Source organism: Stegostoma tigrinum, chromosome 12 (assembly GCF_030684315.1).
Source record: "Stegostoma tigrinum isolate sSteTig4 chromosome 12, sSteTig4.hap1, whole genome shotgun sequence".
NCBI lineage: Eukaryota > Metazoa > Chordata > Chondrichthyes > Orectolobiformes > Stegostomatidae > Stegostoma > Stegostoma tigrinum.
Genome location: NC_081365.1, coordinates 66,224,641 through 66,239,141, shown reverse-complemented (window position 1 = coordinate 66,239,141; position 14,501 = coordinate 66,224,641). Strand labels below are relative to the sequence as shown.

Below are 14,501 nucleotides of genomic sequence, written 5' to 3'. Positions count from 1 at the left end.
CTCCACTGTCAATACACATTCTACATTAGAAAATCAATCAGTTCACAGGGATGATAGGTAGGTATGATGATGGATAAGGATTCACTTAGCCAACAGGTAAGTGCATCAGAGCTTATTCGTACAGTTCAGTCAATACAGAGGGGGAATTTTAGCCCTCCGTACTGGTCAGGAGAGGATTAGTGGGCTTTTCTATTCTTATAAACTATGAAACCCAAACAACCATGAAAATCTTGTCACATTTAGTCCAGACTTGAGGACACCGGAGCAAAGCAGATCTAAAATTATATCATGTTAATGAGGTTCCATTTCTCCCATTTTACTAACCACGTGAATTTAATATCTGCAGGCGGGGTTTCCCAGAGCTGCGGGGAGGCGAGAGCACCAATACTCTTTGCAAGTGCTTTTCCAACATTGCTTGTGGGGTGAGAGAAGTGAAGAGTTTCCTTTGCCCCTCAATCGAACACACATTCCAATCACTTAGTCTGAACTATCACCATCGCACTCTAACCACACTCACCCTCTCCCACATCTTTTCCATAAATGCTGCCCCTTCCACACTTCACTTCAGCTCTGATGAGGAGTCATCTAGACTTGAAACGTTAGCTGGCTCACTCTCCAGATGCTGTCTGACCCATTGAGATCTCCAGCATTTTTTGATTTCAGTGCACAAGTTCCAGCATCTGCAGTAATTTGCTCCCATGTTGTAATACCTCTCACTTCTACCATTTAATAATCTTTTCCTTTGTCCCCATGTTCAATCCCTTCATCCTCTATTGACTCTTGGTCTTTTCAAGCACTGGTGTTGTCTCCATGTGCTTTCTTGATCAATGGCCAGATATGAAACAGAGTTAAGAAATTTTGGTTTAAAACATGTGATTTAATTCACCAGGATTTCTCCTTCTCAGCATTTCCCAATCTCCAGGCCATAAGCACACACTTAGCTCCCTTCCTACCTCCCCACAAATATTGCGGTCATAGACCGTGAATTAAGTAAATACTCACTTACAGATCTCTCGTCATTTCCATGAGCTTCTTAAAATTCTACAAACCTCCTGAAGGGTATTTTGGTGACTCTTTCATTATGACATTGTTTGCTCCATTGTTGGTGCTTACGTCTTGAGTTGTCTTAGACCTATGCTCTGTACTTTATTCCTTAAGTTTCCTCATTTCTCTACTCCTCTCCCCATCCTTAAATACCCATTAAAACCTACCTCTTCGACTGAAATTTTGCTCACCTGTCCTAATAACTCCTTGAATAGTTTGACGCAAGTTGTTTGTTTATGGTCCTGGAAAATACATTGACAAACAAAAAATAAACAAAATGGGCTGCATTACAGAATGTGTTGCTGTTAAACTAACTTACTGTCTGGAAGATGAGGCAACAGCATCAACTGAGGCATTGATGAGGTTGCTTATTGTGTTAACGAGTGTTGCAGCGAGTTTCTCATTTATGCTCTCCATTTGCAATATTTTCTCCAGTTGGGCCACAATTAAAGCAACAGCACTTGCATCTGTGGGACTGATCATTAGTGGATCTTCTGAAATAACAAAGATAATGGAACAATGATGGAACATTATAACTTCTTTTAAAGCATTTCTAATCTAAAAGGCTTTGTTCATCTTTGATCGAACAATTAATATTAATGATATTGTCCAGAGAGCACAATAGAACAAAAAGAGTCCCGCAAAAATGTAGTTGTTTCTTACGTGTAATTGCTTCAAAAATATATGCCATTCATGAAGATTTATAAATTTACAAACCATAGAGTTTCAAAAAGTCCAAGTCATGCAAATTCTTCAACTCATTCTTTTTTGGGAAATGGCTGATTCTTGCAAGAGGTGATGATTGAGGTGCTAATCAAATGGGCTGTTTTGCCATGGATGACACAGAGTCTTCTGGGTATTTGGAGTGTAGTCACTCGGGTATGTATCAGGGTATATCATCATACTCCTCATTTGTGTCTTGTAGATAGTGGACAGGAGGTAAGTCACTCACCTCCCGGCTTTTGAACTGCTTTTGTCAGCAAAGTTCTTACAGGATTTTCCCAGTTACGTTCTGGGTTAGATATAGCTTTCAGGGATTTTACTTGTTAGGGTATTCAGCAACGGTAAAGCCACGGAGTTCCATGGAAATATGATTAGAATGTTTCTTGTTCGAGATATTCACTGCCTGGGACTTTGAACCCCAACATTATCTGCTACTAAGCAGCCCAAACATGTGACAATCAATGCACCAAACAATCAATAAATAAATTAATCGATACATAAAAAGCCTGAGAACTATTATTGTATATTGCACCAATAGAAGCTTGACTTATAAATTCACTGTTAATATTGAACGAGCCTTTTTTACACCTTCCAACAGAGAGGGCAGCAGAGAGGGCTAATAAGTGGCAGGATCTTGCTGGTGGCTCAGATTTTCACAATTTATTTTTCTTCCGTTCCATGTGGAAACAGACCCTTCGGCCCAACAAGTCCGTACTGACCCCCAGAGAATCCCACACTTTGATGACTTAGAAAAAGAAGAGTGGGAGGGCATCTATATGATGCAGTAGTGGTGCCCTATACCTAAGCCACAAATTCCACGTTCAAGTCCCACCTCCTCCAGTGGAGTACAATAACATCTCTAAACAGACTGCTTCGAAAATATCAAGATGAGAGCAGTGGGGGATCTTGTTTCACTGTGGTAGTTTCTCCACCTCCGAGCTCAAAGGTCCGGGTTCAAATCCCAGCTGCTCTGGACATGTGGAATAACAACTCTGAGCGGGTTGATTAGGAAATATGTAGGTGAGAAAATTAGAGGCGTTGTGATTAAAATTTGCAGATGATCCAAAGGTAAGTAGGACAGAACGTTACAAGGAACACTTAAGGAGGTTGCAAATAGAATATGGATTAGTTGAGCGAATGGGCAAAAATCTGGCTGGTGGAATTTATCGCGACAAAATGTCAACGTTTTCACTTCAGAACAAAACATAAAGTAGCAGGGTTTCATCTAAATGGAAAATGATTGCTGAAGTTGGAGGTGCAATACAATCAGGGTGTTCTAGAGCTCCAGTTACAGCATGTTGGTATGTAGTTACAGCAAGTAATGCAGAAAGTTAATGGAATGACTTTCTCTATGCTGACAGGAATGTGACGTGAGGCAAGGATACTACACATCAGTTATACAGGACATCACTGAGACCACATTTGAACATTGAGTATGGCTCATTCACAGAAAGATGAAAATTTATTGCAGGCAGGTCATCAGAGATTTATTGGGCTGATAGCGTGAATGGGTGGGTTATCTTACATGGATAGGTTGGACAGAATGTTTCCAGTAGAGTTTAGAATGAGGGGGTTAATTGATTGAAATGTACAGGTTCCTGAATTTATCTTGAGAAGGTGGCCTTGGAAAGAATCTTTCCTTTTGTTGGGGAGTCTGAAATTAGAAGCCTCCCTTGCAAAACAGACTTCAGGGGATTCTTTTTCTCTCAGAGGACTGAATGACTTTGGTACTCTCTGCCCCAAAAGCCAGTAGAGTTCCGAGGGTCATAAATTGTTTTATGGTGGCATTAGATTGATTGTCCTTCCTGACAGCAGATATCACAGAACAAGCAATACCTTATTATAATATCGGTTGGGAATACTGAGCTATTATTATTATAACATACCCAAGATATGTATTTCTGCATATAACCAAAGTTGCCACAGTAATTTACATGTGGATTTTTCTTAATGCCATTATATTTTTAACAAAATCCTCCTTTATAAAGGAAAAAAAAACTTATTTCTTCTTCTTTGCTACATGGCTGTCAAACAGCTGATAGTTAAAATGGACTGGAAATCTCATTCTGTCATCAATGATTCTTGTCAAAAACACATTAACAGTCTATTCGGACAGAAGTTGAGATAGATCTCTGGAGCAGGACTTGAACCTGGTTCTAAGGTAGGGGCACTTGCACAGTGCCACAAGAGCCCAATAGCCTGCTTCTATCCTCTGATTCTCTGATCAATCCTACCCTCGTTTCCTGAGGACACAATTGTTCAATTTGTGGTAAATATTTCCAAAGGGCACATTTTCATTACCTGTTGTGTTCTGTAGAGGTGATGAAGTAGTAATAATTGTGCTGTTCACTGTAAAATAAGTACATGATTTCAGATCAGATGATCGGCATGCTCACTGTGATTGTGACATTACTTTTTAAGTTGTCCAACAATTCAAGCATAGCTTTTCACGAAACAAATTATTGACAAATAGGTTTTGGTCATTTACTGGGGCAAGTCATTTCTTGTGTGTTTTTTTTTGGTTTTCTGCCTCAATAATTGAGTAAACAAGATGTGAGTGCAATATTTGCTGAATCTCACAGCAGTTGTGATGGGCGTTCTCACCACTTCCGCAGCCTTTTAGCTGTTTAAAGAAACAGCTCAAAGGTGATGGAATAAAGAAAAATCTGCTGCATAACAATCTGACAGCACAAATTGTCCAGCTCTATTTGACGAACTATTTGTCACTCTTGTGCATTAAACACAAGTCAACCGACAGAAACTGGCTGCCTGCAGCCCCGCATTCTATGCTGTGAGGATCGATATAGTGTCTAGCTGTGTGGCAGTGCAAAACATCCTGAACAGTTACTCAATGCCCTTTGAAGAAGCTGCAAGCTCTGGGCGGTTAAAGTCATTCACTGATGGTGATATTGCATCAACAACAGGCAGGAAGATATGCTGATGCTGAGTTGTATGAATGTAGGGTCTAAAAGAGCACAGCCATTGACTATGGAGGCACTGTGTGCAAAAGAAACAATTCCATGTAAACAGAGGCTAGTTGATCAGCGCACCCATTCTGCAAGTTGCAACAGCTGCTGATGAGACAAGCCACCAGGAAACTGCTCAGTATCACTCGTCATGTTTTTGCACTGCCTTAGAATCCCAGAAATTACATTCCCAGTACCTTTGACAACTGACAATGTGATAGGAACTGGAAAGCACTCCAACAGACAGATAGATAAATAGTCTGAGAGTTGTTATTGTATATTTTACTGAAAGAAACTCAACTTACGGATTCACCGTAAGCAGTTAATTTTAAGCTAGCTTTGTAGAGCAAAAAGCACAGATCTTGTGATGTATGAAACTCTCCACATTTGACAAAAAGCAACTTGTATATGAAAATGTAAATTGCCCATGTAAATTTCCAACAACATAACAGAACAAGCAACACGTTAAATTGGAGCAGTTGGGAATTCTTCGCTGTTGCTATTATAACATACCCATAACACATACCCCTGTATATGACCATTGCTGCAAAAGCCATTTACATGGGGAATTGACTTAACATCAGTACATTTTTAAACAAAGCCATCGTTTATAAAGAAATAAAAAGAACAATATATTTCTTTTTCTTTACTGCATATCTTTCGAACAGCTGATGGATACAGTGGAAATCAAAGCCTCATTTTATCGTCAATGATTCTTGCCTAAATTATATCAACAGTTTGTGATGGTTGTTAACTATCCATATCAGAAACTGGTGTATTACAATCCTAATAATTTTTAGCGAGCTCGTTTTCAGTACCTGTTGTGTTCTGTGATGATGTCTCTGTCTCTGTTCTGTTCACTGAAAGGTAAGGGTAGAATTGCAGATCAAACAATCAATAGTCTCACACTTTCTGTGGTGGTAGTTTGTAAATCATGCACAGGTAAATTACTTCCACAAAAAACAGTAACAATAATGCAGTAAGTTTCCATGTGCACATGATTGTAATATTAGGTATTCCTTCTCACTGCTTCAAACAAGTTCATGCTAATTTTTATTCCAAGTTGAATTTCCATTTCTGTTACTAAATATCCATTTTGAGGTGTAGCCAGCCAAAACAGAAACAAACTAGTAACATTATTATTAATTGTAGGTCATTGCCAATCACACGGTTTTAGTAGGTGAATGCAATGTTCGGAGAAATGGCTGTGCTTCAAGTGACTACCACACATCAACATACTATAAACTCACATTGATGCACCCTTCTCCCTCTCTGTCAGTCACAACAAATTACAAATTGCTTCTGTACTATTAAGAACACCCATCTTTTCCTGATGCTCTAGCACTAATGATAAGGAGGTTGGGTGTGATAAGGCAATACGATCTGACTATCACTCTCACTATTCACCACTTTGAAATTTACAAGTGATGAGGAAACAGAATTAGAGAAAAGGGTAAAATTTGTCAATGGTGAGACAGTGAACAGAAAGGATTCTTGCAATCACTAAATAGATGTCAAGGTTTGTTCATTAATATATAGCTTTCATTATCGATTTCAAAATTATGAAGTAGTTCTGAGATGGATTGTCGATCAGATGGCAACATTGCCAGAGGAATTGTCTGTATAAGGACTATGAGCAGATGGATTTGATTTGATTTGATTTGATTTCTTATTCATTGACAAGAAATGAGCAGGAGTGGCTGGGTCAGTGTTTATTGCCAATCCTCCAGTGTTCTTGAAACGGTGGTGATGGGCTGACATCCATGTGAGGCAGGTACAGCAGGAGCACTGTAGAAATGGGGTTTCAGGATCCTGACTCAGTGACAGTGCAGAAATGCCCATATAATTCCAAGTCAGGATGGTGCGGTTTTGAGGGAGCATGCAGGTTACAGTCTTATCAAAAAAGGGGCATTAATAACTGTAGACTTCCTAATCACTGGCATGATTCTGGGGATTCTAGATTGGTTCGATTCAAGGTAGTTGGCATACGCACCAATGACGTTGAGAAAACATTACTCAATGAGAATACTGTTTGGATTTTGGCGGTTGAAGCAAAAAGATAGAAACTGTTTCCACTTTAAGGTCACACTGAGAAAAGGAAAAAATGCAGCTGTATAGGGATAGAGTTGGTCAATGTGACAGTTTGAATATCAGGAGCTAACACAGGTACAACAAGGAAAATAGGCTGATTCTAGACATTTTCTCATCAACCATTTCAGAGAGAGGTTGAGATATATCTCTGGCAAAGATGGGACTTGAACCTGGCTCTTCTGGCTCAAAGGTATGGGCACTACCACTGTGCCATAAGAATCTGCTTCTCTCCTCTCTGATTCTCTGATCAGTCCTATCCACATTTGCTCGGTGTGCAATTACTCAGTTTGTTGTAAATATTTCCAAAGGGCACATTTTCAGTACCTGTTGTGTTCTGTAGAGGTGATGATGTTGTAATAATTGTGCTGTTCACTGTAAAAGAAGTAAATGATTTCAGATCGGATGGTCAACATGTTCATTGCGATTGTGACATTACTTTTTAATTTGTCTAACAATGCAAGCGCAGCTTTTCACAAAAAAAATTGTTGGTGACAAGAGAGTTAACAAGGTGTAGTGCTGGATGAACACAGCAGGACAAGCAGCGTCAGAGGAGCAGAGAAGGCTGACGGTTCGGGCCTAGACCCTTCTTCAGAAAATTACAAGTAACTTTTTGTTATTTACTGGGGCAAGTCATTTCTTGTGTTTCTGTTTTTGTTTGCTGCCTCAATAATTGAGTAAACAAGGTGTGAGTGCAATATTCGATGAACCTCGCAGCAGTTGTGATGGGCGTTCTCACTACTTCTGTGGCCTTTTACTTGTTTAAAGAAACAGTGAAAAGGTGATGGATTAAAGAAAAACCTGCTGCATAATAATCTGACAGCACAAATTGTCCAGTTCTGCTGAAGTTGCAAATTGGGCCAAGATTAAGGGTTTGGAGAACTGAGCTGGACAAGATGCTAGATATCCAGGGTTTAAGATAATTAGTATACATATGCTTGGGAGGTTGAGGAGAAATTACTTAACAAGTTTGTATTGTCGAGACTTTACTGGCTGAAATATTGATGGAATATGACAATTTCTCTCTTTATATAGTTGTTTCCCCTACGTTATTATGCATCTTAAAGGAGACACTGATAGGATATTTAGAATGGGCAGAACTTTTTTTTTATTACATTTCCTACAGTGTGGAAACAGGCCCTTTGGCCCAACAAGTCCACACTGCCCCTTGGAGCATCCCACCCCGACCCATCCCCCTATAACCCACACTCCCCTGAACACTATGGGCAATTTAGCATGGCAAATCCACCTAGCCTGCACATCTTTGGACTGTTGGAGGAAACTGGAGCAAACACGCAGACACAGGGAGAACGTGCAAACTCTGCACAGACAGTTGTTCGAGGCTAGAATTGAACCCGGCTCCCTGGTGCTGTGAGGCTGCAGTGCTAACCACTGAGCCACCGTGCTGCCCAAACTTGTCAATGTGTGTTAGTGAAAAGGAGCTAAATATATTTGTAGAGTTATATATATAAATTTCAAAATTGTCCTCTAATATACATCAATTTTTGAAGTGTAGCCCCTCAACAAATTATTTGTAATTCGCTGTCCCAGGTGAGATGGTCATATTGCTCACAGTGTTCCCTGCAAAAGATGTCAATTGGTCCATTTGTATATGGTAGGTTTCCCTTTCGACATTTACAGGGATAAATCTACTGAAGTACATGTCAAAAGGAAATTGGATAAATACTGGGAAAGGAGCCATTTCCTGTTGTTCATGTGGAAACACCAGGATATTGGAATAATCAAGGAGCTCATTCAAAATAATATTTACAGGCTCAATGGAGTGAGGAATCTCCTCTGTCCTGTCCTTTCAGTAACTAAAGAGATCCCATATTTGGAATTAGATAGTTGCAAAAATGTTTTTCATATTTCTAATATTTGCCGAGAAAACATTTACAGCACCTGTTGTGTTCCCTGGAGATAATATTCCAGTTGTGCTCACTATAAGAGAAAAAACTGATTTCAAATCCAACGAACAGCCTCATCCTGTCTGCATCATAATTTTGTGCATTCTCCACTCCGCACTCGTAATGTATTTCCACAGAAAGAACCAGCCAAAATTTCAAAGTTTCCCACATTTGACTGATTCAGTTTATTCTTACAGACAATCTCAAACATGTTTATGTATGCTGATTGGAACCAACGTCTTTTCTCCATCATCTTTGGGCTATTTGTCGGCGTTAGTCCATTTTGAATTGAAATCAAGCTAAACAGAAACAAATCTCAATATTAATATTAATTCTAAGTCATAAATCTCACCAAATAAAATGGTGGGACTGACAATGTTCAGAGAAATGGATGTCCGCCATTTAACTTCCACACGTCAACAAAATTTAAACTCACTTTAGTCTGGAAGAGGAATGACATTGGACTCAAAACATTAACTCTGTTTCTCTGTCCATAGATGCTGCCAGACCTGCTGAGTTTCTCCAGCTCTGTCTATTTTTATTTCTGATTTCATGTGCCACAGTACTTTGCTTTTCTACGAAGTCAGACTGATGAACCCTTTCCCCTTCTGGTATCATTACAAGCCAATCATTAGCAGGTGAGAAAAATTAAGTATGTTGATTTTTTTTTCCTGATGCTCCAGCAATACTATATGATCTGACTGATTCCCATGGCTCACTTTTGTGAATCTTAAAGGAGATGACATGATGTGAATGGGAAAAAGGGGAAGGATTTGTGAATAATGGAGAGACAATGAACATAAAAGGATTCATATAACAATTTAGCTTTGGCAATTAATACATGATTTTATACTTAAATATGAAACTATCAATTAGTTGTGAGAATGAATATATATCAGATGATAACATTGACAACGTGATTCCATGTTAACAAAAGAACACATGAGAGGTTTGATAATGAAATTTTCACATTTTCTTCTTTTGTAAGAACCATGTCCATAACAAAATCATACGATGTAGAAGCAGAAGTAGGCCATTCGATCTGTCTCACCATTCAATGAGATTGTGACTGATCTGACAATTCTGTATTCCATTTTCCTGTCTTTTCCTTCTCACTCTTGAATTTCTTATGGAGTCTAGTTACTTCAAATAAGTCATAATTCTCTTTCAGTACAGAAACCTGGCTATGTTTTCTATCAACCTGGGTCTGAAGGTCAAGTAAATTGGAAAACTTAGTGTACTGTATAAAATCTTTAACTTTTGTGACGACTCTGGGGATAGCAGGGTCTGATTTCCAGCATGCTACCCAACGAGTCAAAACATTTTGTAAGACAGTAGAGTGGCCTTTTAAAGAATGGATTGAGAAAAATTCTACTGCTGTGTACAATAAGAATCAACCCAACATTGCAAATTTTCTACCTCTGTTAAAGTTACAAATTATTCTAAATGGAACTTGTGGCCAATGGTCCAGGTAAATGGCTCATAATATCATCCACATTTGAAGACTGGAACTGTACAGCATGGAAACAGATGCTTCGGTCCAACTTGTCCATGCTGACCAGATACCCAAAATTAATCTAGTCCCATTTGCCAACATTTGGCTCATATCCCTGTAAACCCTTCCTATTAATTTACCCAGCCAGATGCCTTTTAAATGTTGTAATTGTACCAGTCTCCACCACTTCCTCTGGCAGCTTGTTTCACACCTGCACCACCCTCTGCTTGTAAAAGTTGCCCCTTAGGTTCCTTTTAAATCTTTCCCTTTTCACCTTAAACTGATATTGTTTTAGTTTTGGACTCCCTCACCCTGGTGAAAAGACTTTGGCTATTCACTCTATCCATGATGTGGAGGTAACAGTGTTGGACTGGGGTGGGCAATGTCAGAAATCACACGACACCAGGTTATAGTCCAACAGGTTTATTTGAAAACACAAGCTTTCGGAGCCTCAGTCCTTTTTCGGGTGTTAGTGAGAGAGGCAGCATCAGACACAGAATTTTTAAGTAAAAGATCAAAGGTTCATACCATTGATGAGGATGAGCTAAATAAACCTAAGATGCTGTTAAATCTTTAATCTGTAGAAGGTTTTAATTGATTACTATGTATGCGTAAATCCCCGAATTCCTTTCAAGTCATGGTCCTGAGAGAACTAAAGGTTTTAGCAGTATAAAGAAGAGGTGACGTTTTGGGTCAGGCAATGCATGTTGGTTGTGAGACCTTGTTTATAGCCTGTTTGTGTTTTACTTTGGAGTCAGAATTGTTTTATTTCTAAAGTAGGAATTTATAAAATGCCATATTGATTGTCTATTAATTGTGTGCTTTTCAAACAAAATAAAACATACCTGCCAATACAAATTCACCCCTTAGATTCATATGTGCGTGTGCGCGTGTGTGTGTAAATGAATATGAGTGAGTGGGGGGGAGGTAGTGCAGGTATGTGTGTGTGTGTGTGTGTGTGTGTGTGTGTGTGTGTGAGAGAGACACAGAGTGTGAGTGTGAGAGAGAGAGACAGAGAGAGAGAGAGAGACCTTGGTCACCCCTCGGCCTCTGACACTCCGGGGAAAATAGCCCCCACTTGTTCAGCCTCTCTCTAGAGCTCAAACCCTCCAATGCTGGCAACATCCCTATAATTCTTTTGAGGTATTCTTCTTCACTGTCCACTACACTCCAATTTTGGTGTCATGTGCAAACTTATTAACCATATCTCCTATGTTCACATCCAAATTATTTATATAAGTGATTTAAAAAAAAGTAGTCGACCCAGCAGCAATCCCTGTGGCACACTGCTAGTCACAGGCCTTCAGTCTGAAATGCAATGCTCCACCACCATCCTATGTATCCAGATGGCTAGTTCTCCCTGTATTCCATGTGATCTCACCTTGCTGACTAGGCAACCATCAGGAACCTTGTCAAACACCTTACTGGAGTCCATACAGATACATCCACCACTCTGCCTTCATCAATCCTCTTTGAGTTTTTTTGAAGAAGTGACAATCAAGTTAGTCAGACATGCTTTTCCACGCACAAAGCAATGTTGACTATCTCTAATCAGTCCTTACCTTTTCAGATTCATGTAAATCCTGTCCCTCGGGATCCCTTCCAACAACTTGCCTGTCACTGATGTCAGGCTTACTGGTCTATAGTTCCCTAGCTTTTCCTTACCACCTTTGTTAAGTCGTGGTACCATGTTAGCTTCTTTGATTCTGAGCTTCACTCTATGGACTTAAACATTGTAGGAATTCACACATATTAAGTGCTTGAAGCATAGGCCAAGAGGAGACTGTAACCAATGACAGGAATAACAGGTGTTCAGGGAGTATCGATTAAGAGGTAATGAGCAGAAGTAGCAAAGAGCTGATGTGGAAATAGTATTTTTCTCAATGAGTTGTTATTCAGATTGCAGTTCCTGAAAAATTGGTGAAAGCTGATTCTACTGTAACAACATATTTTAAACAAAACATTTGCAGGCTCATGGGGAAACACTTGGGCAGTAGGATTAATTGAAGAGCAAGAGCATAGGCATAATGTGCAAAACAGTCTTCTTCTATCCTATACAAAACTAAAATGTACCATATCAGCAATTTCCCGGGGGTTTTAATAATTCAATTTCACAATCAGGTTTCTTATATTCTTTCAAAGAAAAGTAATTCTGGATTCAAAGTAAATCTTTATCCACAAATTGTGCCAGATCTGCTGAGATTTTCTAGCACATTCTGTCTTGATTTTGGACCTATAAACATGGACTATGTTTTGTTATTAGTCTTGTATTCTTGAATATATTTAAAGAGGACATTTTAGTTCCAATTATGTTCTGTTGAGACGGCTTCACATTAACAAAAGTGGTATTTGCCATTAGTAAGCTACATGATTTCAGATCAGACAATCCACAATGTCTTCATGTTCATGACATTGCTTTGTAAATTGTGCACAGAATATGCCGCCAGTGCATTTACTCCCTGTATAAGACAACAAGTGATAAAAGGAATGTGGTAGATTTTCAATTTTGACAATCAATTGGACTGATTTAATGAAGTGACCATTTATAAACATGCCCAAACTCAGTGGGTTAAAAAAAAATATGATGAATGTTTCCCACCAAGGTGCCCTATCTGTGTTAAAAAAAATGTGCTTAATGAATGGTGCCTTGATTGACTGTAAGCGTGCAATTATTGTGGGAACCCGTAGAAAAGGAAAGTTATTCTTAGAATTGACAAAGTTCAGAGTTGTGAAAAGTTTATGCCAACAAACCCAGAAAGGAATTGTCCCACAGTTTCTACAGGAATAAGGAAAGAAAGCTGGGTAGATTTGGTTAAGGGAGAAACTAAAGTGTTGAAATAGGAGTGAATTTTTTCTAGAATTGAGTATCTGTAAAAGAGAATAGTTTGGGGCAGAGGGCAAAACATTTTCTTTCCTGTTTGTGTTCAGTTTCTTCCAACTACCTTACACAGCTTTGGTTTTTCTATATTGTTGCTTAAAAACAGGTGGGGACTCCTGCGATAATATTTCAGTGACTAACCAACTGCAAAATTAACCAAATGATCTGTCAAGCCAGATTTCCTTCGAGGATCGCACTTGTTCAGTATTACCATCAGCAGAGAGGAACAGTAAAGTGCTATTTTTGCAGAACATGCCATAAAGACTGGCTTCACTGCACCATCGGTCCAGGAGTACTCTCATGTTTGAAATAACTGAAGTGAACTACTGCAATCTCAGAAATCGTACATGTGGTAGCTGACCTGTTTGATGGTAAAATGTAACAAGATCAGGAATAAGTGGGTCAGTGGGAACAGCTCTGACAGTAACCAGTCGAAACAAAATTGGAAAAGTACTGGGAAAGAAGAAACATCCAGATTTATGTGGAAACAGCAGCATTGTGGGAATCATCAAGCAGCTCTTTCAAAAAAAACTTGAACGTTTTTGAGAAACTTCAAGTTCAATCTACTGAAGAGTCTCCTTCTGTCCTGTCTGATTCAATAATAAAACACAACGGGAGCTTCCTGTGAGTCTCAATGGCTCAATTTCAACAACAGGCAAAATTTCCAAACATCACATTTTAATTACCTGGCATGGTCTGTGAAGTTGATGTCCTATTTGTAGCAATGGTCATCCCTGTAACAGAAGAATATGATCTCCGATGAGACAATAAACAGCTTCATTATGTAGTAAATTGTACACAGTTTAGGGCACAGGCAAATTACTTTCACAAAGAAGTTCCAAAATGATTATCCTGTAAAAATTTCAATTTTATGAGTGTAATGCAGGTGTTCCCTCCAATTTCTTCAAACAGGTTTGTCTGTGCTCTTTGGGAGCTGCATTAATTTCCAATCAAGTTTTTTTTTGTGATCAGGTATCCATTCTGAATGTGGTCAGCCAAAACAGGAAGAAATTTGTAATATTAATTCTACAAGTAATTAATCTTACCAACTAAATTGTGTGATTGACAATGTTCAGGCTACATAGAAATGTCCATACATTGAGAAACTGTGAACTCATTTTGCTGGGCCCTTCTTTCCCTGGCTGGTGTCAGAACAAGCCAGTCATGAGCAGGTGACAACTTGCTTCCATGTTATTAAGTATTCTGCTCATTTTCTGATACTGTAGCACCAGAGATAAGGTGGTGTGACAAGACAATATGTCCTGACTATCACTGTCTCCATTCACCGTTGTGAGCCTTAAAGGAGATGAGGAAATGGGAATAGGGACAAGTGAAGCATTGTCAAACTTGACAATGAATGCAAATGCATTCATATCATCATTAAGGACAAATAAAGCTTT

At 39.0% G+C, this 14,501-nt stretch overlaps 1 protein-coding gene across 3 annotated transcripts in view; it reads right to left on the bottom strand.

The window, feature by feature from the left end:
* LOC125456983 (adhesion G-protein coupled receptor G6-like) overlaps positions 1-14,501 on the bottom strand; it is a 205,003-nt gene that overhangs the window by 33,629 nt on the left and 156,873 nt on the right. For 2 of the 3 annotated variants that reach the window (XM_059650386.1, XM_059650388.1), the window contains 6 exons: positions 13,788-13,835; positions 8,724-8,762; positions 7,149-7,196; positions 5,552-5,593; positions 4,069-4,116; positions 1,364-1,538 (listed from right to left, as the gene is read on the bottom strand). In XM_059650386.1, the coding sequence (XP_059506369.1) occupies positions 1,364-1,538; positions 4,069-4,116; positions 5,552-5,593; positions 7,149-7,196; positions 8,724-8,762; positions 13,788-13,835 (400 nt within the window). The remainder of the gene's footprint in view (positions 1-1,363; positions 1,539-4,068; positions 4,117-5,551; positions 5,594-7,148; positions 7,197-8,723; positions 8,763-13,787; positions 13,836-14,501) is intronic. The other variant, XM_059650387.1, reaches the window with a different exon arrangement.